General features: G+C 40.8%; 1 protein-coding gene and 1 long non-coding RNA gene across 4 annotated transcripts in view; one reads left to right on the forward strand and one right to left on the reverse strand.

Annotated features, from left to right (window-relative positions):
• The window catches only part of XPO4 (exportin 4), a 74,400-nt gene that overhangs the window by 16,250 nt on the left and 32,668 nt on the right, over window positions 1–25,482 (forward strand). For 2 of the 3 annotated variants that reach the window (XM_075592283.1, XM_075592281.1), the window contains 3 exons: window positions 7,932–8,048; window positions 10,492–10,645; window positions 21,019–21,131. The exons of the other annotated variant lie outside the window; for it this stretch is intronic. In XM_075592283.1, the coding sequence (XP_075448398.1) occupies window positions 7,932–8,048; window positions 10,492–10,645; window positions 21,019–21,131 (384 nt within the window). The remainder of the gene's footprint in view (window positions 1–7,931; window positions 8,049–10,491; window positions 10,646–21,018; window positions 21,132–25,482) is intronic. 3 annotated transcript variants of the gene reach the window in all.
• On the reverse strand, window positions 5,611–9,709 carry LOC142490250 (uncharacterized). The gene is made up of 3 exons (XR_012800008.1): window positions 9,619–9,709; window positions 8,169–8,300; window positions 5,611–6,220 (listed from the first exon to the last, which is right to left on the reverse strand). It is a non-coding gene; the product is annotated as an uncharacterized LOC142490250 (long non-coding RNA).

Genomic DNA, 25,482 nt, shown 5'->3' on the forward strand with positions numbered 1-25,482 from the left:
GAATAGTAACCATACCCAATAGTAAACACAAATATTGTACACAATATAGGGAATACAGTAATATCAACCCAACCTGTGAAGAAGGTACATTGATGATGTCTTTCTCCTTTGGCAGAGCAACATGAAGTCTTGGATTTTGTGAATTCAATCACTTCTTCATATCCTATGATAAGATTTACCTTGGTGGTAGACTACAATAGGATTAGATTCCTAGATGTTCTGGTCCATAAAACGAAGGAATGCATAACTACAGACATTCATGTCAAAAAGACAGACAAGAATAATCTCCTTTTGGGGAACAGTTTTCATACACTGACATTGATTGCTAATTTGCCACTTGGGCAACTACTTTGAGTTAAACAAATGGTCTCAGATCCTACTCTATTGGATTTATGGCTACAACAGATTGCTCAACATTTTTAGTGCGGGGTTATAAACTTGATATTGTTAATAAACATCTAAGAACAGTCTACCATTTGGATAGAGACAGTTTATTAACCCCCAAGAATTGACCTTTAAAAGGATCAGAAGGAAAATAGAATTCTTGTTTGTCTCCAAATATACCACAACTTAGCGATATATTAAAACTTCTGTCTTTAGACATTGAAAAATCTTTGATCGTGATCTATTACTATGTAGTATTCTTCATATGCCACCCTTCTTTTACACTATGGGTAGAAATTTTAAGGGATCAATTAATCAAAGCTGATAGGGTAGAAATGGGGGACACACAGACACTCCTTTCTAAGAGAAACTATGGTACATTCCCTTGTCTTAACTGTGTTCACCATAACTCGGTCATCAAGGGTGATCACTTTAGACACCCCCGACTGGAGAAAACGTTAAAGATAATAAAATTTGATTTGTGCGAATAGAAAATGTTAAATTTACTTATGGTTTCCCTGTGGGGACAAAAACTATCCGATCTATTAAGAGATGCATAACTGAACATAAGTCTAACATTTGACAAGCAGTGTTGGCCTCAGAGAGTGATGTCCATAGATTCCCCCGTGGTGAGACCTTTTTTAGGGCTAAGAGGCACGTGGTTAATTAAAATTTCAAATTCTTGATGGGCTATTGCCCCTTTAGAAAGGGGTGATGACATAGAAATGTTACTTTTAAAAAAGGAAACACACAATCCTCCTCCCCCGCTCCCGCTCCCTACAGACCGCAGATAGCGGTCTGTGCCTCTCAGCGCGCTGCCTGCATGCAGAGCAGGCACGCTGACTGAGGGAGCGGGGCCTTAGCCTTATACTACTTAGCAAAGGAGCCAGAATTATCATTTCAAACTAGTAATTACAAAACAAACTCAAATATATTTCTTCCCAAATATTGTAAAGATCTCAAAATATTGATTACTCGTTTAAATATTTTCTGTGTTCCCTTCCTTGGGAGTTGGTTCCATGGTAACGTTGGGTTGAGGATATTACTGTTTTCCCTATATTGTGTATTGCAATATTTGGTTTGCCTATTGGCTATGGTTGCTATTCACTACTTAGGGTAATATGACATTTTGCTATCCCTGTATTGTTTCATATAAATTCATATATAGAGGTTGGATATATTGGGGTGTTTATTTATACCATTAGGAGGTGTTCCTCCATGTTTGGATATACAAATTTAAAATCGCACTATTCTTTATTCGTTATAGATCGTCAATAATACCGAATATGTGAATTGTGTGGGATGTATTCTTTTTATATTTTGTTTATATATCTAGATATATATATATTGCATTTATTCATTGGACTCATTATGTCCTCTGCTATAATTATGTAGATATATGGCCTTAGGTCTATTATTTGGACTAGATAATATAATTATCTTTATATATTGCACTTTACTCACAAGTTCTGTCTCCGAATTTTTTTTTTATATTTATATGTTTGAATCGTGTGTGTATTAGATTTGATTGAAGATATCTGTATCTATCTCTATCCACTTATACACTTTTTATGGGATGGTGTTAAACAATGAATTTGAGAGATTTTAGGTCTCGCTATATACAGATCTTCCATATATTACATTTTCTCCTACACCGCTGACGTCTAAGTTATGCTTTAGGTTGCCATCTGGGGACGGGATGTTCCCGCTGTGTCCGGGGTTATTTTGCAGTGGGACGCAGCGGGCACTTCTGGCCTGATGACGTCACCTTCTGTAGATCTGGGAACTGTGGTGGAGGGGTATATAAGATGCATTGGTATTCACTTGTTTGTCACACTTACCTTATGAAAAGGCTGTGTGCCTGAAATGCCGCTTGCTGTGTGGTATGTTCCTTCCGTGAATAAAAGCAACTTTTTGCATCACCAAACCATGTGTGCTGTCAGATATAAATTCAGCTGAAGCTACGATTTGTGAGTGATACGTTTACTTTAGGATTGAGTGCTGCCTTTCTTTGAATGTCCCTATACAGTATGTTTGCGTGTGGCCGCACTCTAAAATGTTAGGCACCTTTCCTGCTGAAGATTTTTTAGCTCCATGCTGTGATATTTTGGGGCACCAATCCCTTTCTATTTTCTATGACGTTTCAGCAGGTGGATATTTTGAGCACAGACTTAGAACGATACTTTAAACTCAAACTTTATAGTAATCTTAGGCTGCGGTCCCGCTGCATTCGACGGCAGCCGCGTGTGCGTCACTCACCTGCTCATGACTTCCTCCCGAGTCGGCCCTAGTCCCTCCTCACTGCCATGCTCACTACGCACTGTGACATGTCAGCCGGCAGGGGATGCAAGAGGATTGTGATCCCGAACGGTGACGCATCGCGTGGTGTGCTGGTGAGCCTATCAGCACTGGGGGCTGGAGCTGTCAAAGCTTCCCCCACCTCCAAAAGGTGTGTGGGGGGGTGGGGGTGGGGGGGTGTATCTCCCCCTCCTCTCTCTCACACACACACACACGGGAGACTTTACAGCACCCGATCTATCTGCCCCCTTGTATCATCCACCCCCCTCTCCTGTGGACCCACAACCTCCTCCACCCCTGGGCTCCATAGCGGCGCCCCCCCGCGCCAAAAAAAGATGACCGCAGATTGCGGTGAAGTGACTTGCCCGCGCCGCCAGGAAGCAAGGCGGCCTTGCGGGTGCGTGCAGCTGGGCCTCGGCCTTAGTGTTTCAGATTAGATTACAGCAATTTAACACATTTGCGAGCTACGAAGGAAAAAACTCCTATTTCTCATTTAATGAGCATGAGCCTACCACAGTGTATCTGGTACTTGTTAACATAACAGTGACATCAATTTCGTTACCTTCAGTTGATTGTGCTTCTTCTATTGTGTTAATCTACATAAGACCAGGTCCATGCTTGGCACACGGTGCGAACAAATGGGCGTGCCTCAATGAGGGCGGCCATAGCACGGACAATTTTTCGCGCGACAAAATAATTGAATTTTTTTGGGGGGTTGCGCGACGGCCGGGTTACGTAAGCAGTTCAGCCAATGAGGGCTCCCCATCGCGTCTCCCTCTGAGCCACAAATCGCCTCTGCTGCAGGCGCACGATGCCACGCGCGTCTAGCATGGCCTCGACCTAACAGACCTACAATTGTGCAATTTTTCATGGGGATTGAGTGAGAAATAGATGATGAAAAACCAAAGGTCCCTTTTTTCCTGAACAGTGTGTAGTAGTAGTAATAATAATCATAATAATAATTAAAAAAAAAAAACCATATATTATATAAAAAAAAGGTATATTTTTCTTGTGGAAGATGAACATCAGTGACTATAATTCAGTAAAGATGTTTAGAAAAGAAACCTTTCTTTCCATTTGCAGAACGTAACTAATTTTTCCGTGAGCGTTAAGAAATATCAGCCTATTTATAATACTCCCCGTTTGCTTAACGCTGTTCTACTTTAGAAACGACAATCTACTCTGCTCACGGTTAGGCAGTCCAGGTATTATAGCAATGACCATTTAAAAAAAATAAATAGATATAGATCTTAGCGTTTAAAAAGGATACTTGTATTTTGAGGTTGGTGTACATGAAGACTTGGCAAAAATGTTTTGATTTTAAATGAAAATCTAGAAATAGATCTCCACGATATGAACATTATGTTCATAATTACATTTTTTTCCCCTCCAGCGATTTTTCCTTTTGGCAGTGCATTGTCTGCAATTAGGTCTACAATTAGAAATCATCCTTCTGGTCTAGATAACCAACATTGTTTTACATATATTTTGGTTTTCCTTTGATGAGATTATCATGAGTTGCTAGGAGTGCTAACTTTGTAGTTCGGTTTACAAAAATGTACTAGGGCTTATTGCTGTTTTGTGGCACAAACCCGTGTGTGTGTGTGTGTGTGTGTGTGTGTGTGTGTGTGTGTGTGTGTGCAAACTTTTGCTCCCGGGCCTTGTGTCCCCCGGTGCTCGTACCCCTCCTTCGCCAAGTGCCCCGCAGAGCCATTTGACGCTGCATTGCTATGGCAACGCGCATGTGACGTCACAGCGCATGACCCCGCGGCGCGTTGCCATGGAGAAGCGTCCAGATGCCAGCTGAATCTCGGTAAGTGGAGGTTGCAGAGACCTCACGCGATCCCCCGGTATTTCATTTTAATGCCTTGGGGAAGAGCGCGAGGCCACTGCAAACGCGTGCTCCCCAGTTTGCACACCCCTGGTCTATATATTTGTTTTCTCCCATTTTTGTTTTTAGTACTGTATCTGTAGACCTTTTTTGTATTTTTCAAAGGTTCCCATTACCAGACCATTAATGTACTATGACCCAAGCAACTCATTACAGGCGCAAGCAAGTATTCTGTTCTTACCATTCTCCGTGCACCGGTGCTCATGTTTACAGTTGACATTAACCTCTGAAAGGGATGAAATGGCTGCCATTGTTTTGACATTGTATTGCCACTTAAGTTGAATTGAAGCGTTTACAGCAAGGCGCGTTGCCCCTGCAGCCGATGACACACGCAAAGCATTCATGTTTGATCTGTTTAGGTATCATGCAACAAGGGTGGATTAAGTTTGGCGCGTGCTAGCTAAGATAACAAGCGTTTCTAAGGTCAAGGTACTGACATCAGAGGCATTTATGAACAAAGATGTGGCAGTTGGTGGCTATATGGCACGACTCAGCTGTTGCATGAGCCTGCATAAATAGTATCAACTCAACTTTTAATCTTTCGGGTGCTGCGAGGTACTGTGCATATTTCCGTTTAACCCGTGGACAATTGCCTGTGTATGACCCTTTAAAAATGTATTCCCCCTTTTTCTATCCTTGGCTCCAAACAGTCTAGGACTAAAGCCAGTCGGTTTAACTCTGTGGCATTATTGGGCACCGCTCCGAAAGAAATCTAACGCGATTGGGGAAAATATGCATTCAGTTTAATAACTATGGCTTCCAGTTCATGCATTGCCATTTATTGACATACATAGGAAGCCAGTTGTGTACATCTTTCTGAAGTCATTTTGATTCATATACATTGAATGCGGGCGGTTTCCCAGCCTTCGCTCACTGTGGGTTTAAGTGGCGTTTGTATAACTTGAAACAAAACGTTCATACACCTTTGTTGTGTTTTTTTTTTTTTTTAAATTTGTGCTGAAAATACACCAGCAGTAGGACACAGCAGAACGTAGGCCAATGGCTGTCCATACCTCTCACAAATGGCTTGGGCTGCATGTGGAGTGTACTGATCTATAGCTATGCATCACCACTGCTAAAGCCAAAGTATAGAGTAAGTCGCTTCCTATCTGGAATGACGCGCTGCTTATATCAATGTCTGGTACTTATTGTTCCCCCTTTTTAACTTGCTGGCAATTGATGGCATTGTAATGATTTTGCAACCAAACAAGAGGATGAAAGAAGGGGTTAACAGGTTGCCTGTCTATGCAGCCGCTTCCAAACAGTCTGATCACAAAGCGATTAGGGGACGAAAAAAATCTGTACAAATGAATTGTTGCTTGGAGATATAAAATAAAAATTAATCTCTTTAAAACTACTTGATTTATTCATCTTGTGAGTAGTCATGAGGAAATCTGTCACTTGGGCTCCACTTGTTTCAATCCCCCTTTTATTCTCCAAAGTGACAACTTGCTTGTAATCTTGTTACTAAGTAAAAACAAGTGATCTTTATTCGCTCGGCTTTATGTTCTGGATGCTCATAATAGGACCAGCTGGTAAATGTGTCCATCTGAAAGACCTGTGAGCTGATGAAAGCTCGTGCGTTAAGTCTGTGCATGGAGACCTCTCTTTTTGATCTGTAAGAGTCCTCTTGCTTGCAGGGATGTACTTTAAAGAAAATAATACAGGTTGTGCCCTTTATTGGGTTAATGAAAAATGGCGACTGATGACTTTTTTTTTGTTGATGAAGAACCGGTCAAAAGCCATGTCATTGGAATGAGCTGGTGCTTGGAAAATCATTTCATATGGCATATAATGTCCTCCAGCGCATTCCGACGACATTGCAATTACCATTTTTGTAAACCATAAATAAATAATATTTTCTAGTGCAGCAGTTCCCAACTCCAGTCCTCGTGGACCGCTAACAGTCCAGGTTTTAAGAATATCTTCAGCAGCACAGGTGAACCAATCCATTCTGACTGAGAAGCTGTGCTCAAGCAGGGGTATAGAAACAACGAAGGGGTGGGGAGTGATCACAGGACCATACCAATTGTATAATGTAATCAATTATGTAAGTGAGGTAATCAAAAAGATGGGTGCAAACTGTGAACTAAAAAGTGAATCAGAAAAAGGGAAGGGAAACACAAAATGGATGTGCACCCTAAAAGAATTCACTTATATGCACACCAACCTAATGTAAAAATTAACTTTTAATAAGTGTCTTAAAACATATATTACCAAAGTAAAGTGCAATGTGGATTAAAAATGTATTAAATCAGAAATATCTGGCATCCGTGTCTTTAATTATTAGGTCGTGCTGTCCCAGATATCCACTTCGTATTAATGGGATACTGAAGACAGGGGATGCTAGGAGTCAGGGTGTTAACCACTCTGGAGCAACGATGAGACCCAGTGGTGATAATATATAATTGTTCACAGATAGAGCTTCCTTGCTAGTTAGACCAGTGCTACGCACTGTAATAAGGGCCCTGGTGTATTGAAGTGCAAGTGCCTGGATAGTGAAGTTAACACATATAGTGTAATGATAGTACAGACACTGCAACATACAACCACCAGACTCAGCAGTGCTGGGGTAAATAGCACAAAGATAATGTGAAGGCACCTCACATAGAGTGCAAGGAAAGCAAGCACACAAACTGTGAAAATAAATAAATAAACAACTATCTGCTAGGGTCTACAAAGTTAGAACCAGGAGACTACAGACACTGCATTAAAACAGCTCCAAGTAGGAGACTGACAACATTGCGCGTCCAACGCGCGTTTCCCTCCAGCAAAGGAGCTTGTTCAGGGACAAATTTTACTGACATTGCAATTACCATTTTTGTAAACCATAAATAAATAATATTTTCTAGTGCAGCAGTTCCCAACTCCAGTCCTCGTGGACCGCTAACACTCCAGGTTTTAAGAATATCCTCAGCAGCACAGGTGAACCAATCCATTCTGACTGAGAAGCTGTGCTCAAGCAGGGGTATACTTAAAACCTGGACTGTTAGCAGTTTTTGAGGACTGGCGTTGGGAACCGCTGTTCTAATGTACTTGAGGCTCTAAATAGACTAATATTGGCACAATAAATGAGCCCTGTAGATCGCTCTAATTTTTGCCACGTAAGGCACAATTACATTTTTCATTCAAATGTTAAAGAATTTATTTCCACTTTTAATAAAGGAACAAACAACCTTCTCTGGACCACTTTGTAATTTTCAACCATAGTACAGTAATGGCTTTTCATAAAATAAGTTGCACCCAGTGCAAGCAAATAAGGTGTATGAAGTATGATTTAAGTAATACAGGACGTGTTATACTGTAAATATATGAATTTTCTCTTCATTTAAAAATGTTTTGTTCTTGTTATCTGCAGCAAACGTTGGCCTGTTCCATTTTAACAGCGCTGCTAATAGAGTTTTCCAGTTCAAGTAAAACCAGTAACATTGGGCTAAGCATGGAGTTTCATGGGAACTGTAAAAGAATATTTCAGGTAAGGGCTCACTTTTACCTGCAGTGCCACGTCACCAAGCGCTTTTACAGACATTGCCAAGTAAGAAGTTCTAAAGAAGACCACCTAACGTTTGCATTCTATCGCATGGCGCGTGCTCACCTGCATTCAGAGGAATCGCCTGAATGTGCTGTAGATAGATGGTTGGATGGCAGGCTGCACTTGGCTCAGCTGCTCGTGTAACGTTTTTCCTGACCACCTGGATGTTAGTCATGCTGAGGGGAGGTGTGACACCTGCATAAAGCGGAATGAACTTGCATGTCAGAAGCCAGGTAAATACCAGACGAGCCATGGTGGTTCTACCTCATTCACCCACCTGGAACAGCCAGCAATGTGTCAATGTCTGCACCGTTACCTGCCATAATCAACTAGTGGTGTTCCTATGCTTTCTGGGGTGACGTTTACCTTTTCATTTTTGTATGCATGTATTATCCAGGGCTTTAGAAAACACGGATAAAGTTTATTACAAAACTATCAAGGTTTCGGCTCTCAACAGAAGCCTTTCTCAAGACATCTTGAGAGAGGCTCCCGTTGAGAGCCGAAACCTTGATAGTTTTGTAATAAACGTTATTAATTTATTTTTCTGAAGTCCTGGAGTGCCTGCTTCCATCTTTTCTGTATTACAGTCCCCAGTGGACGGACGCACACGCACACGCACACGCGCACACACACACACACACACACATACGATATGCTGTGAAATATCACACTTCTATGTATCAAAGGTGTTTTTTTTTTTATACACATAATGAATGTGTATATAGGTGCATTTATATGCAAAGATAATTGGGTCATTTGTTGATTTTGTACAGGAATGATCTCTCCGAAACTTGTCGGGCTGCACAGTTATTCCCCCTGTTTCTTTTACACGACACCCGATCTTCATGTTGTCCGAAAGCTATTTCTATTGGCATGACACTACTTTGCTACCCAGAGAGGCTAACACATTCTGTCTAACAATGCCTGCCCTAAAATAACTTTGGCCACCAGCCAAAGCTATCTCTTTAGGCGTTTTTATTGCAGATGGTCGGCTTGTCCCAGAGGTATTGTTCATCTCTTCAGAAGTATGTAGCGCTATAAAACTGTCCTTGTAGAACAAGTGATCTTTATGGCTGCAGAAACTGCAAAATACCGATGTTAATAAAGAGCTGGTGGCAAAGGACAAGTTAAACTACACTATACATGAAAACCTAAATTTACAGCCACAAATCTGGGGGAAATCTTGTGCAAAACCTTGCAGCAGATTTATAAAATTAAATATTACCATTTCTTTTCATGGGCTATTCTTTGATAAATGCGGTGCCATATTGTGCACCATGGTAACTGAAATAGACACAATAAACATAAAAATCAGCTGTAGCTAAATGTGTCCGAAAATGTACTTTACTCTCTACAAAGCGTGCAACCAGTTCAATCAGAGCCCAAAGCTTAACTTATTAAAGTTTGACTAATATTCAAAAGGACAGTTTTTAGATTACATAAAGATTATAACAAGAACACGCATTTACAATAAATGCAGAACAGTCTCTTAAAATAACAGGATAAAACAAACCGAATTCCCTATACGTTACCACACGTCTTAAGTTCTTCCAAGAGAGGTTACTGGCGCAGAAGGATGAAAATTCGCCTGTCTGATCCCAAACACACCTGTTTGAAAAGAAAATCCGTATTCAACATGCCAACATTTATGCCCAGACCTTCTTGCATTGATGCACACAAGACCCACCCCGGTCGTAAATCCGCTGCTGAGTAACATTTATGACTTGAGGGGGGGGAAAGACATTTCTTATGACATTTAAAATCTGACAATATATAAACACTCATAACTTAATTTCCCGAATACGTAGACGCCATCATCACGGTTGCGTTTGTGCTTTTCACATGCACGCCTGCACCTACAATTTGACAGCCTAACGTCTATTTTCACAGGAGAAACAGTTGTCTGTCTTTACCCTTTTGCCCATGCAGTGCGAGTCATGATTTGATTTGTCTAATCGAAACAGTGACCGATATCCATTTGTTACACCCCTCCCCCCAGCAATATCTTGTATTTTTGACACACTATAACCACATTAACCCCTGAAGCACCGGATTGATTAAAATGCTTCATATTCCCCGCCATTTTTATTACAAGCATAAACGCCTACAAAAACAAATAACTGGCGAAGTGCCCAATGGGGTGCTGTGGGCAAATGGGCACTGATAATATAGCTGTATTATGTATGTGTACATGTATTTAACCATGTTATACAATGATAAACTAATATTGAATTGTTTACTCCAGAAAGCCAGCTCCCTAACGAAGGCAACGTCGCCAGAGAATGTGTTAGGGGTAATTAGAAGTGGGATTTGTTGGTTATTCTAGTTGCATGAACTATACTATATTATATTCTAGCTGTAGGACTGTATTGTATCTGTTTTGTAGGAAGAAGACCTCCGGCGGATCTTCATGCTAACGATAGAAGTGCTACAGGAATTCAGCAGACGGGAAAACCTTAACGCACAAATGTCTTCAGTGTTCCAGCGGTACCTTGCACTAGCCAATCAAGTTTTAAGCTGGAATTTCCTGCCTCCAAATTATATCCTTTTCCAATAGCGAACTCATTGACATGTCCCCTGTTATGCAAGAGAGGTCTGTAATTTTCTGTAGAAAAGGACGTGCTAAGTGATGTGACCCACTTATGACATAATTGTGGCCATGTCGAACACATACAGTGTGCATCGATTTTTACATATGAAGTTTTGCGTGTTATCACTTTTTTACAAAGGTTTCTTGAAGAAGACATCACAATCACAAAAATAGATAATATAGTTTTATATATATATATATATATATATATATATATATATATATACATATATATATATATATATATATTAATATCAATATATATATTTTAAGTATATATAGATATATATCTATCCCGCTAGTCCCCAACAGGACAAAATGTTTTGGACTGAACTTCTATTTACTTCATTAAAGCATAGATATGTACTTGCTTAGGAACTGGTATTCAAGCATTCTTTATAGTAAGCTAAAGACTTGCATTTTAATTGGAAGGCACTCGGTTTGTCACTTTTTGCTTCTTCTCCATCTCAACATGTTTCAACCTTTTAGGTCTCATCAGTGTAACGTTGCTTACTGGCTATGCACTGTGCAGCTGGAAGTGGCTACAACTAAACACAAAATAAGTTATGGTGCATGCCATTACCCAGAATCCCTTGCTGCAGTGGAAGCACTGTATGCTAGAAAATAATGGGGAAAGACAGGGTTGCAGACCTGTCTGAGGCATGGGAATGTGCTCACAAGTGGTATTTGTATTTGATAAATACTGTACGGTCGAGGGTTTTTGTTACTACTAGTTTCGCATTGTATAGCCATTAACCAACCTTGCACTGAGACCAAAAAGGTTGAAACCACTGTATGTGAGCCTTCTGGTCAGGTGTGTGCACTGGCACAGCTCACATGCATTTATGCACCGTTTTATACTGCACATAAGCACTTACTGTTTTGTCACTTTTGTGTTGTATCAGTTTTACGGTTACTGTGTCTCCATGAGCGTAAAGACTGTGGGTGTTTTTAGGCCGAAAGCCAATTGGACATTCTTGTCTAGTCTCTTGGCCGAATAATTCCGGGAAGAGGTGTTTGGAACCCTGCGGGAGGAAGACACCAAAGTATTTGACCCACATGATCTTCTTGGCCTTTTGGCTGAAGATTAATGGGACTGAAGAGGAAAGACTGTCTTAAGAAGACAAGCACCTGGATTGCGAACTGGTCGTGATCAAAGCACAGGAAAGAGCACCACTCAGTACCTGTCTGAGTAGGTTTACTGGCTATGCACTTCTTTAACCCAGGCTGTGCTGAAAAAGATATGTAATATGGCAGGCATAAGCGTATAGCTATCCATGTTAAAATGAACAAGAAGCAAATGTAAGACACTGTGTCATCCTTTGCATGTCATTACCCAGAATCCCTGGCTGCAGTGTATGCTAAGAGATAATGGGGGAACGGCAGGGTTGTAGATCTGTCTGGGACATGTGAAAGTGGTATTTTTATTTGCTATACAAATGGAAAGCGCACAACTTTAGATCTTACCAAAAGTGTTCACTGAGCATAGGTTTTCAACCTTTCATGTAACTGGAAGATGCATGAGCTTCTCTGGTATCGCATGTTTGCAAGAGATGTGACTTCCATCACCTCCAATATAAATAAGCCAGAGTATTACATTACCTTTGTCTCTGCAAAGCGCTTATGATATTATTGTATTTCAACATCCTCTACTGTCCTTTGGAAGATTTAATTGTAGATGAGTACAGCACAATGCATTAGGAATGTGGCAGGCAGCATTACTTTCCTTTTAAAGTTAGCCTTGGTTCATCCACATTAGTGGTGCATTGTTACAGAACATATTGGCCGTCATTAACAAATAGCCCAACTGATCACAGCCGCAAGTGGTGTACCAGAGGTCAGTGGGGACGAGTGCAGATTAAATTGTTTATGCAGTGGCTTATTGTGTATTTTATACATATGGGGCTTTTTCTTGGTTTATTTTTAAGTTTGTTGATTAGGAGAGGGATCAGAGTTAATGCCCAATTTCACCTAATTAGAAGATCCAGGAGTATAACTGTATATGCACCATGTGTATATATATATATATATATATATATATATATATATATATAATGTGTAAATACAGATATAGCATACGTTACACCAGTTGCTGGTGTGTGCCAGCGGGTGAAATAATGCACTGGCCGTCCCCCTTTTTTAAGCGCTGCCAATGCGCAGACCTAATGGTGTCTACTGGTGCGTTGAGTTATACTACAATGTACAACTGTGAGCAATAACATCTTCTACATCTGTACAATGGATATGTATAGCACAACTATATCAGGAGGAGTGTGTGTATATACATTACATATGATTAAAGCCAATAAAGAGTAAAATGGTTTTGCTACTAACCCTGGTATACTGAAGCATGCAAGTCTTTTACTGCTTCACCACAATCTTTTAGCCCAGTCTGGTCACTCGGTACCTGCCAATGCCCAGTAATATGTACAGTGTCGAAAGTTTGTGAACCCCAATGACAATTACAGAAATGCCATAATTTTTCCATGACAATCTTCTTGAATCAAAAACAGTATTTTCTTAAATATCCAATAAGGTTTATATTAACTAATTCCATGTCTCTTGAAACAAAATGATGTATGAATTAGAAAAACAATGAGTAATAATTAAGAGTTGGAGTATGTGCAAAAGTAAGTGAAACTCTGGTTTTATCAGTTCAATTAAATGGGGTAATTAGAATCGGGTGTTTAAATAATTAGGTACATCTTCAGGTGTGAGTTTGGGAGACATCACCCTATCCTGTATAAAGATCAGAAAGTTTGTGCGTTTGGTCTTCACCATACAAGTGTGTGAAAACACGTCATTCCACGATTAAAAGAAATCTGAGGATTTCAGAAAAGCATTTATTGATACTCACCGACTAGAAGGGTTACAAAACCATTTCCAAGGATTTGGGGCTCCACCAATCCACTGTCAGACAGATGTAAATGAAGAAAGTTCAAGACCACAGTCACTCTATCCAAGAGCTGTCATCCTACCAAAAATCTCTACAGGAACAAACCGCAAATCATCCAGGAAGTCACAATTAACCTGAGAGTAACATCCAGGGATCTGCAGGCCACTCTCGCCTTGGTTAATGCGAGTGTTCATGACTCAACTATTAGAAAAAGACTGAACAAGAATGGTGTTCATGGAAGGATAGCCAAGAGGAAACCACTGCTCTCCAAAAAGAACATTGCTGCACCTCTGAAGTTCGCCAAAGATCACATAGATGATCCGCTAGACACCTGGAACAATGTTCTCTGGACAGTCAAAAGTAGAACTTTTTGGCCGCAATGAGAATCGTCCTGTTTGGCGAAAACCAAACACTGCGGCCGAACAGAAGAACCTCATCCCAACCATCGAGCAAGTTGGGAGTGTGATGGTTTGTGGCTACTTTGCTGCCTCAGGATGTGTACTCTGGATTGTTTTATTTATAAAATGTTTTACCAGGAAGTAATACATTGTTACCTCTCGTTTTCAAGTAGGTCCTGGGCACAGAGTTATAACAGATACATGGTTACAAATACATAGTTACATTAAGTGAGCGGGGTTATACATTATATACAAGACATTGCATGCACAGTAAGGCTGAGTTAAGGGTGGATTGCTACGGCCGCGAGCTTCCGTGCGTGCCTCCGCTGAGTGCTCCTGCAGCTCAGCGATCTGTGACTAAGCTGCAGGAGTTGGGTCGCGGCGTTTGGGGGGCATGGTGAACATGTCACGGAGCTGGTTCGCTGAACCAGCTCACGTGACGCGACTGTAGCCCGAAATATTATTTTGGGTTGTCGCGGCAAAATGTAGCAGCGTCAACACAGAACTTTGCTGCCGGTGGATCCCCTGAAGAAGTGCGCATGCGCACGAAACGCTTTGGGTCTTTGAGAGTTACATTGTGTCAGCGAACTCTATCAGGAGCAGACCCCTGCAGAAATCCACAGCTTCAGAAAGCAGGAGAAGCGAGTTCGGCAAGCGGCTCCACCTAGTGTGACGTAATTCCGGTCGCGGACGGAAGGCATCGCGAGAAGTGGCCTACAGTGACGCCCAGCCTGACATCGATCGGAAGAGGTGCCTGCAGCTTTCCCTAAAGTGCCACGCGTCCACCATTAGCTTCCGCCGGACAACGCTTACTATATACCACTGCCTGTTATCTCTGGATTTCTTGTAAGTAGGATTCCGGTTTTACACACCGGATCCTAGACCTGCTCCGTCAGTTCTCTGCCTTTTTAATATATTATGTTTAAATAAATTCTCTGTTTATTAGTCAGCCTATCTGTTCATTGTTGTAAGTGTTTGTGTGTCTGTGTATGTTTGTTATATGTTTTGTTCATACCTTGTCATGCTATGATCTCTCCTTTTATCTTCCCTGCATTATATACCACGGTTGCTGCTGTGGAGCCTGCTGTCTAACGACTGGATCATCTTTCATTGGACATTGCAGCATATCTTTGGACTCATTTAAAATTTTCCATTTGGACATTGAGGCGCTGGTCTGTATTGTTTTTTCCTTGCTGCCGGTGGAGTTTTCAGTTTGAAACTCCCACTGAACAACCCAAAATTGTGACTGCCGTGCGCGCGCACGTCGCGTACCATCCACCTTGAACTCAGCCTAAGCGATAATGGCTTGCCATCATTGACAGAAGAATAAATTCTGCATTGTATCAGAAGATTCTAGAGGAGAATGTCAGGCTGTGTTAGATTTCCTGTTAGGCCCGTGTCTAAGGCGGCGGTAAAAATATCTGCCCTCATTTGCATCTGCAGCGCTCTCTGGCTTTACGGACCTAATGGGAAGGGACTTATTTACCTGTGCTGGCTGCCTCCGTTCTTCCGTTGTGTGATGTCGTGTTGGTGACAACGTCCATGGCGTCATTTGACCCTGGATTCTGAAAGAGAAGCAGGGCGGCAGTCACAGGCAAGTGCCTAAGGGCGGCGGATTTGTAAATCTGCCGCTGATGTCAGGCCATCCGTCCGTATGCTGAAGCGAAAGTGGGGTCATGCAGCAAGACCATGATCCTAAACATATATAAGCAGATCTGCAAAAGAAGAAATTCTGTGTTTTACAATGGCCTAGTCAAAGTCCAGACCTAAACTCCATTGAAATGTTGTGGCAGGACCTGAAGCGAGCTGTCCATATAGGGAAGCCCACAAGTGTCACTGAGTTGAAGCAGTTCTTTGAGGAGAAATGGGCCAAAATGCTTGAAAACTGATGAGACTGACAAGCAGTTGCAGGAAACACATACTTGAAGTTATTGCTGCTCAAGAGGGTGCCACCAGGTACTGAATCTAAGGCTGCGTCCCCGCTGCAGGCGCGCCTGCGAGACTGGCGGCGCGCGCAGCCGAATTCCCCGGTCTGCAGAGAGCTGCAGGGGGAAAGACGGGGGCGTGACTGGGGAGTGTCGGGGGCGCGGCCATGACGTCACCCGGCAGGTTCGCCCTCATTGGCTGAACCACCGGGGGCGTGGCTTAGCGCTCCGTCACGACTCCTGATCTCAATTTTCTTGAGAGCAGGAGTTTGTCGGCGCAGCGCAGCGGCCCCCCCCTCGCAGCCCGCCCGCGGCTCTTGTCCTTGCAGCGCTGCAGTAGCAAGCGGGGACCTGGCCTAAAGTTTCACATACTTTTTCACACAGGGAAGTTTACAACTGTAACAATAGCCTCAAACTGACTTTCTCTTTAAAGAGAGAATTTATCTCCTTATCATGAAAGAGATTAGATACAAATTGTTAAACCAAAGCATATGGCTACCTGGAAACCCTGTTTCATAAATAAGTTTAAGAATAAGTAATCCTTGTCATTTTCCTTTTAACCCTTCGAGTGCTGATGCTGTATGTACTCCTGAGTGCTGAAGACATCATTTTTCCCCCCTTTTTTTTTTTGGTTTGTTTTTTTGAGTACAATAACAAGAATATTCTTAATATAATGTTTTGTTTTGTTGGTTTTTTTTCGCAGAACCGGTGTAATATTTATTTTATTTAAAAATGTTTTACTAGGAAATACGTTGTTACCTCTCGTTTTTCATCGAGTTATGATTACGATACATGGTTAGATTAAATGGACAGAGGTTATACATTATATTTATACATTTCATGGACAGTTGGAGATAATATACGATTTTGGGCATACAGTGTATGTAAAGGAAACAAACAAGATTAAAATGTGAGACGGCTGATGTCTTGAAATTACTTAAACTGGAGGCGGCTTTGAAAGTCTCTGGTTGGTTGTTCTAGACGTGAGGTGCATGGTAAGAGGACGAGTGATCAGATTCCTTGTTGAACCTTGGGACAGTGAACATTCTTTTGGCGTCAGATCTCAAGTGCTAAGCTTGTTCAGATAGGCAGGTAGCTTGCTCAGAAAGTATTTGAAGACAAGACGGGAAAAATGTAGCTTGCGTCTGGATTCAAGGGATAACCAATCTAGTTCTTGGAGCATTTTGCCGTAATGTGTGTTCTAGTTACAATGGAGGACAAAGCAGCATATTGAGTTGTTGATGGTGTCTAGTTTGCTAAGGTTTGGGGTGCTGTACCATATACTATGTCCCCATGATCTATAATTGGCATTAGCATCTGCTCTGCGATGCACTTTCGGACGAGCGGGCTTAGGGAGGATTTGTTACTATAAAGTTCACCTAGTTTGGCGTAGGGTTTGAATGTCAGAGTATCAATGTGCAACCCAAATGTTAAATGGGAGTCGTGAAATTTGCCCAGATGTTCTATCCATGGTTTATTTGCTCTCATAATACAGAGATTTCAGTCCAAATGCTAAGAAAACATCTTCAAAATTTTTTTGTGAATACAAGTAAATATGGACTTTTGTAAATCCTTCATTGGTTGTCGCACGTAAGGCCACCAGAACATCTTAGCATTTTATTTGTAAAGGACTGCTTGGCAGTATAGAATCACTGGAAACCGTGACACAAACATCCAACAGTGCAAATAAAAATAGGCCTTTCTGAATTTGGCATGGCATAAGTGTAATAAAATATTATAAATAAAAATATAATAAATATTTTATTAATGCATATACTAGACTAGAATTAAGCTGCTTATTGCAGTGACACTTACCTTTCCCTGCAATTATAAAATGTTTTAGGACCTTTAAAATGGTCCGTACCCCCCAGCAACAGCCATATTGCGGGAAAACACTACCCAAATAAGATTATAGCGTAACCCACCCAAGATTCAAAGAGGGCACCTCCCCATTTTAACTTTATGTGAGGGTAACACTCTCCAATATTGGCCTACACCCACACAGTTGCTACCATATGTAGAGACTTAATAGGCATTCCTGTCCCAGTATCTAATGACTCATGTCCCACTTTAAGTTTAGAACTGCGGCCCTGCTCTGTAGCTCATCAATCTTTTGGGGGGTGCTCTTAGAGATGCCCCCACCCTTCTCCTGTGACATAACTGTTACATTATGCATCACCATAGCGTGGCTTTTAGATCCGTAACTACTGTACCACATCAAGCAGCATTAACCTACATTTGCCCTATTAAAGATAACACTGTATTTGGTTAGAAGTGGACACACGAGAATTCTAATTACAGCCCTAGAAGCTATAGTAGAAACATTTTTGTTGGGGTTGAAATTTTGATTTTGAAGGGTGTACAATAACCTAATAATTTAATAACAAAAAAATGAGAAAAGAAAATATAGGACCCTTTCAGTGTGAGATAGGTAGGCAGATTATTGGAGATAGGAAAAAGCAGAGGTATTAAATAAATTCTTTGCCTCTGTGTTTACCAGGGAAGAATTAAGTTCAATAGTAGCGCCACAGCAGGAAGCCACAACCTCCATATTAATGACCAATTGGTTAACTGAGGAAGAAGTTCATAAGCGACTTGAAAAAATTAAAGTAAATAAGGCACCTGGCCCCGATGGCATACATCCAAGAGTTCTCAAGGAGTTAAGCTCAGTAATAGCAAAACCATTATATTTAATATTCAAGGACTCCATTTCCACAGGCTCAGTACCACAAGATTGGCGTAAAGCAGATGTGGTGCCTATATTTAAAAAGGGAGCTAGATCACACCCGGGGAATTACAGACCTGTAAGCCTGACTTCAATAGTAGGGAAACTACTTGAAGGTTTAATACGGGATAATATTCAGGAATACCTAATGGAAAACAAAATTATTAGTAATAGTCAGCATGGATTTATGAAGAATAGATCTTGCCAAACTAACCTTATTCGTTTCTTTGAGGAGGTAAGTAGGAATTTAGACCAGGGTAATGCAGTTGATGTGGTCTACTTAGATTTGGCAAAGGCTTTTGATACGGTTTCACACAAGAGGTTGGTGTACAAAATAAAGAAAATTGGACTCAGTAATAATATATGCACCTGGATTGAAAACTGGTTAAAGGACAGACAACAGAGGGTTGTCATAAATGGAACTTTTTCAGGTTGGGCTAAAGTCGTAAGTGGAGTACCTTAAGGATCGGTACTGGGACCCCTGCTTTTTAACTTGTTTATTAATGACCTTGAGGTTGGGATCGAGAGCTAAGTCTCCATCTTTGCTGATGATACTAAATTGTGTAAGGTAATAGAATCAGAGCAGGATGTAATTTCTCTTCAGAAGGACTTGGAGAGACTGGAAACGTGGGCAGGTAAATGGCAAATGAGGTTTAATACAGATAAATATAAGGTTATGCATTTGGGATGCAAGAATAAAAAGGCGACTTACAAATTAAATGGAGATATATTGGGGGAATCCTTGATGGAGAAGGATTTAGGAGTGCTTGTAGACAGCAGGCTTAGCAATAGTGCCCAATGTCATGCAGTAGCTGCAAAGGCAAACAAGATCTTATCTTGCATCAAATGGGCAATGGATGGAAGGGAAGTAAACATAATTATGCCCCTTACCAAAGCATTAGTAAGACCATACCTTGAATATGGAGTACAATTTTGGGCTACAATCCTAAGAAAAGACATTATGGAACTAGAGAGTGTGCAGAGAAGAGCCACCAAATTAATAAAGGGATGGACATTCTAACTTATGAGGAGGCGCTAGCTAAATTAGATTTATTTACATTAGAAAAGAGGCGTCTAAGAGGGGATATGATAACTATATACAAATATATTCGGGGACAATACAAGGAGCTTTCAAAAGAACTATTCATCCCTCGGGCAGTACAAAGGACTCGGGGCCATCCCTTAAGGTTGGAGGAAAGGAAATTTCACCAGCAACAAAGGAAAGGGTTCTTTACAGTAAGGGCAGTTAGAATGTGGAATTCATTACCCATAGAGACTATGATGGCAGATACAATAGATTTGTTCAAAAAAAGGTTGGGCATCTTTTTAGATGGGAAAGGTATACAGGGATATACCAAATAAGTATACATGGGAAGGATGTTGATCCAGGGATTAATCCGATTGCCAATTCTTGGAGTCGGGAAGAAATTCATTTTTCCCCTTAATGGTTTTTTTTGTTTTGCCTTCCTCTGGATCAATAAGTAAGTATAGATATAGGATAAAGTATCTGTTGTCTAAATTTAGCATAGGTTGAACTTGATGGACGTACGTCTTTTTTCAACCTCATCTACTATGTAACTATGTAACTATGTAACCTGGGCTGCTCCTTCAGGGCCATTTATTATTTATTGGTAAAATACGATTCTGTGCTTACTCTGTTCTGTTCTCCTGTAAACCTGTGTTAATTATGATCGGGTTAATGAGTGGATTGTGCCGTATCGGTGTATAAACTAAGAAGGCTTTACGAAGCTCAGACATCCCGGTTTTGCATCCATTTCTGTGATCTGGCTGTCATCCTGCTGTTACCAGCACGTCTATAAATACACGAGTACTAGTTCACTTTCTTCCCTTCCCTCTGTTCCTTCAGATAATGTTTGAAAATGGAGCACAGCCATGTCAGATAACGAATACTTTCTCTGCAGAAACATACACCCTGCGTACATGTGTGGACAGCAAGCATTACTTTTGCAAGAGGAAGATATATGGCAGAACCCCTCCCCCCCCCCCCCCCCAAAAAAATCCCTATTTTGCATAAATCGGAACACCTGTCTTCTGCGGTTGCTGTTTCCCCTCCTGCTCCTGTCACATTAGGGCCCCTGCTTATCAAAGTGATGGTATCACTATGGCATGCCGCATAATAATGATCAAACTGTTATCTAGCATTCCTAAGGCATTCTTTTTTTCAGTACTTAATACCTTTTATTCCTTGGCCTCATGCATGAATTATGCAGCGTATGTGAAGAGGCTTAAAGTTTGTTTTCCATTGCATTCTTCTGTAGTGGATGCTGAAGGGAAGAAGGGACTCCTTTCTTTTTTTTTTTTTTTTCATTGCTTTAAAGACTAGTAGGAATGTTATTGTTGACCTTGACACCAGATAACTGGGCAGACATTATATAGCTATGTTCGAGTCCTCCCAAAATGTGATGCTGAAGCCGACTGAGTCCTGGCGTGAAACCCTACTGGACAGCAGAGTCATGGAGCTTTTCTTTACAGTAAGTCCTGTATTTTCTGCATGTTACACTTCATCCTTTTTGTAATGGGGCTATGCTTTTGATCTTATAAAGGGAAGCACCAGGGGACTGGCCCACATGATCACCAGTTAGTTGCTTACCAGGTTAGTCCAATAAGGCTTTTGGCATTACTTGTAAACCTTTCCCTGCCAGCAGTCCGGTAACATACAGCAAATGGGTTCATCCATTGTAAGAAAGTTGCTTGAATGCATGTGCTTTAGTGTTCCATATATACCTACACAGTTGCATTTTTCTTGTAAATAAGCTAGAAAGGTTCTTGCAGTGGGTGTGTGTGTGTGTGTGTATATGTATGTGTATGTATATATGTATATGTATATATATATGTATGTATATTTAAAAAAAATATGTGTTAATAATATAAATATATATAATTACTTGCTACAGCTTACTATATGTAGGAAGTCTCTTTTTTATTATTTTTTAATTTTTTTACACTGCGTATTAGTTTTCTTTTCTAAGTTTCATTTTCCAAGATTATTGGTCACGGTTTGAAATGAGGATTTGTATTAACTGAGCTAGTGAAATTGGTGCTTTAGACCCCAGGTGAGTAGTTGCTGCATGTTAGGAACCAGCTATTATTAACTACTTGAAAAAACAGAATCGCTGGGAAATCTTCATCTTTAGAAGTGTTTCAACTTTTTTTCCTGTCTAAAAGGATGAAAGAAAGCTTTAATTGGTAGAGAATGCATTGCATGTCTGAGCACTTCACTTTTGAAACATTTTAACTTTTCATGTTGTTTGATGGTTTGTTTTTGTATAAGGTGGATCATTCAATGTGACATAAATGACAAAGCTTATCTTATTTTTGTATATGTATTTAAAAAGTGTGTAGTAGTATCTTAAAAGTGCCTAATTATGCCCCAGTTGTGTTGTTCGGTTTAAAGGGCATTGTACTTTTTTGGATATGTAAAGTGTGACCCTGTTGTCGTCCATGTTGGACACCAACCTCTTTGCTGCTGTAATAGCCAACAATGCAGACCCCTTATGTAGTGAAGATGTTAATGGGGGTGTCAGACCCTGGCATCTGAATGTTTCATGTTTTTAACAAGAAAGATATCAATGTTTAGTGCTTTCATTTAAACTGTGGATATAATGTGCATATGGGCCAGTCTTTTTACTTTAAACCAGTGGTTCCCAACCTGTTACACTGTGCACCCCCTGCTACAATGTGTTCAGCAAACCCCTAATTAATCTTCTTGCCTACTCGGACTATTGCTAATCAAATTGTATGACCAATCCCAGGCAGTACAGTGCCCTAAGCTTGTGTGGGTAACACACGCTTAATAAGGCCCCAAACTTCACCATCTTGTGCGTACACCGCGGTATAGCTGTCAATTAATGCAGGGGCTTCCAAAGTGATGCCCCACAGTGGGTGCAAAGTATTGTACGGAGCGATTTTGGAAGCTCCTGCTGTAAGTGACACCTATACCACCCAGGATATGGAGCAGTTTGGAGCCTTACGTGTAGTGTGCAGTCCCCACACAGGCTCAGGAACCCTCTATACTGCCTGGGACTCACCATTACATTTTTTTTTTTGGCCCCCACCACCCCCTTGGAATCACTTCCGAACCTTCTGTTGGGAATCAGTGCTTCAAACGTACAGCTGAGCAGTAGAATGAATAAGCTGCTTCTGGGTAACAGCTGTCAGCATCTTGTTGAGATTCATGTCTGAGCTTTCCTATTACTCAATATTTATGGACTCTTTGCAGCAACTTGAACACAAAAAATACAAGTCACATTGGCTTCGTTAGATTCAGTCACCCTTACTTATATCTTGTGAGGAATTAATATGTATACTTTCCATCTGGAACACTGCTTATCGGCTCTTTCTGTTTATTTGACTAATGATGGCACCACAATTACTTTGCATACAAGACCGAGCAAAGCTAACAATTTACCTAGGGCTTTTGGGACTGGCAAACAGTCTAATCCCCAAATGTACCACGAAATATGAAAATCTTAGGTTTTAAAAAAGAAAGTATTCTCCTAAATTAGGTACTAAACTTGACACTGTCCTTAGTTCAGTTTCCTCCTAAGCAGGACTCCCCCTCTTAAGTGGGCTGAATAATGTGCATTTCCTTGGACATTGCGCTCTGAGCCCTGAACCGTAGCGATACCCACCTTTATTTTTTTCACTGTGACCGCAGCTCAAAGTGAATATCCTGAGCACTTGCCATTGTGCAGATTTGAGCATGGCTTCAACATCTAAATTGTATTGTATGTCTTTATTTATATAGCGCCAAAAGTGTACTCAGCGCTTCACAAAGAATACAGTACAGGGAATTATAATTATACAATAAGTGCAGCAAAATCAGACAATAGTGTGTGTGTGTGTGCGTGCGTGCGTGCGCGCGTCTGTCCGTCGTGTTATTCTATGTTAGCAGACTCTTTAATTATTGGATTTTCTCATAATGGATAAATCAGTCTTTGCATGTTTCATTGAAATAGGCTAAATCATTTTGGTTCACTCTGGCTTGAGCAAACAGCATATTAATATAAACTGTTGTATAGTTTATACGTGAAACTTAAAAGCACACATTGAAATGAGTCTTAGTATCTTTATATTGGTTTCCAGATCACAGAACGTCTAGTTTTATACAGAGATTCAGGATTTTATTGTGAATATATTGTGACAATCATTCTTGATAATTATACAAGACATTAATTCAAGGAAAAAGGCATAAAAGTAACCATTGGGAGGAAAGGGATTCCTTGCTTACAACTCCACAGATACCCAGCTATGCGCAATGTATTCTTTCTGTTTTATGTGATCTCATATATTCACTATTAAACTCTATAATCGCCTTAAAGTATTATTTTATTTTCTCCCATTGACTAAAAAAAAGTTTAAGATGTTTTGGCTTTTAAAATACAACCCTCAACTTTGCATACACTTTCGCGTATATTTAATATGCTGTGAAGCCATCTTCACTGTATTCCGTGCCACTTTTAGTGTTTCACATCTTACTTTTTACTTTCTAACCATTTTTCAAAGTTCTAATAGATTTATTGGTCATGGAGAAATGTAGATTTGTTTTAGGTTGTGATAACTTTTTATTGGACCAACATTAAAGTTCTTCATAAGTTAAATTCTTAATTTAAAACCTCCATAGGTTTCTTCAAGTGTTAGAATAAATCCGATATGATGTCAAAAGTGTACTAAGATGTAAAATAGTGTTGGAGTGTACTCTTGGTATAATTGAAGGACAAACCTATGCGGTTTTGGAAGCTCTGTACACTGTATCATTTCATTGGTGCAGAAATCTATTGTTACCTGTAGGGTAACACTGCACTGCAACAAATCCACTTTTTATCCATTAAATTAACCTGCTAGGTATAAGACGGATATTATTGCACTACTGAAGAAAAATCAAGTTTAATTTTGAAAACTACTTCTGAGGATTCACAATGGCCATTATTGTGAACTTCCTTACACAACGTTGATGTACAACTTTGGTCTCTGTTTCTTCATAAGAGATTACCCCTTTATAAAATTATATATTCCTAAATAATTCCTGCCCAAAGCAGTATGTATACATGTTGTGCCTTATTTGAGGTGGTGCTGGGGCTGGCATGTTTCTGACCGTTGGGGCCCATGTACAATTATCAGAACAACGCTTAATTTCCTACGCTCGCACCCACCGCTCTGACAGCCGCGGGTGCAGTCTGATTAGAAGGAAGACTTGATCTTCCGTTTCAAGGCCGCGTTTAGGGCACTAGTTGTTGTTTTTTCTATGGTGTGAAAATGCTCTTTCAAATTTTGTTTGAGTATTTTTATTCCAAGATGAGTTTATCAATATATTGACAGATGGATTCAGACTGTGTTTGACAGATCTCCCTCAGATATGGATAAAACAATCCTGCTTTTTTTTTTCTTTTCTTTTCCTTGCTTTTCTGCAACGTAACTTTTAATTAGTCTCCACTGAAACCCTTGTTAATCTGCCATGTTGACGTTTTGTGGTGTTGGTTCCGTTGCAGGAAGGCCCAGCGCTGGGAAGAGTGACCACTTAGCTTGCTCTACAGCATGGGTGGGGAACGTCAGGCATACGGCCCTCGAAATCATTTGGTCTGGCCCTGCTAAGGCAACTGCTATAACCGGGGTCGCGCCAATTTAAAAAATATGGCCGCTGCTCGCCCGATCGGGAGGAGAGTGGAGGTGGTGTGAGGCGCCGGCAGCCCTAGACGATCCCCAGCAGCCACCGTACTAGCCCCAGCGATCCCCCAGCAGCCACCGTACTTCTCCCGCACTCCCCCCGCGGCATTCCCCGCACTTCCCCCATGCTTCGCCAGCAGTTCCCCCCGCACTTACCCC

The sequence above is a fragment of the Ascaphus truei genome, chromosome 3, assembly GCF_040206685.1.
Source record: "Ascaphus truei isolate aAscTru1 chromosome 3, aAscTru1.hap1, whole genome shotgun sequence".
Classification (NCBI taxonomy): Eukaryota; Metazoa; Chordata; class Amphibia; order Anura; family Ascaphidae; genus Ascaphus; species Ascaphus truei.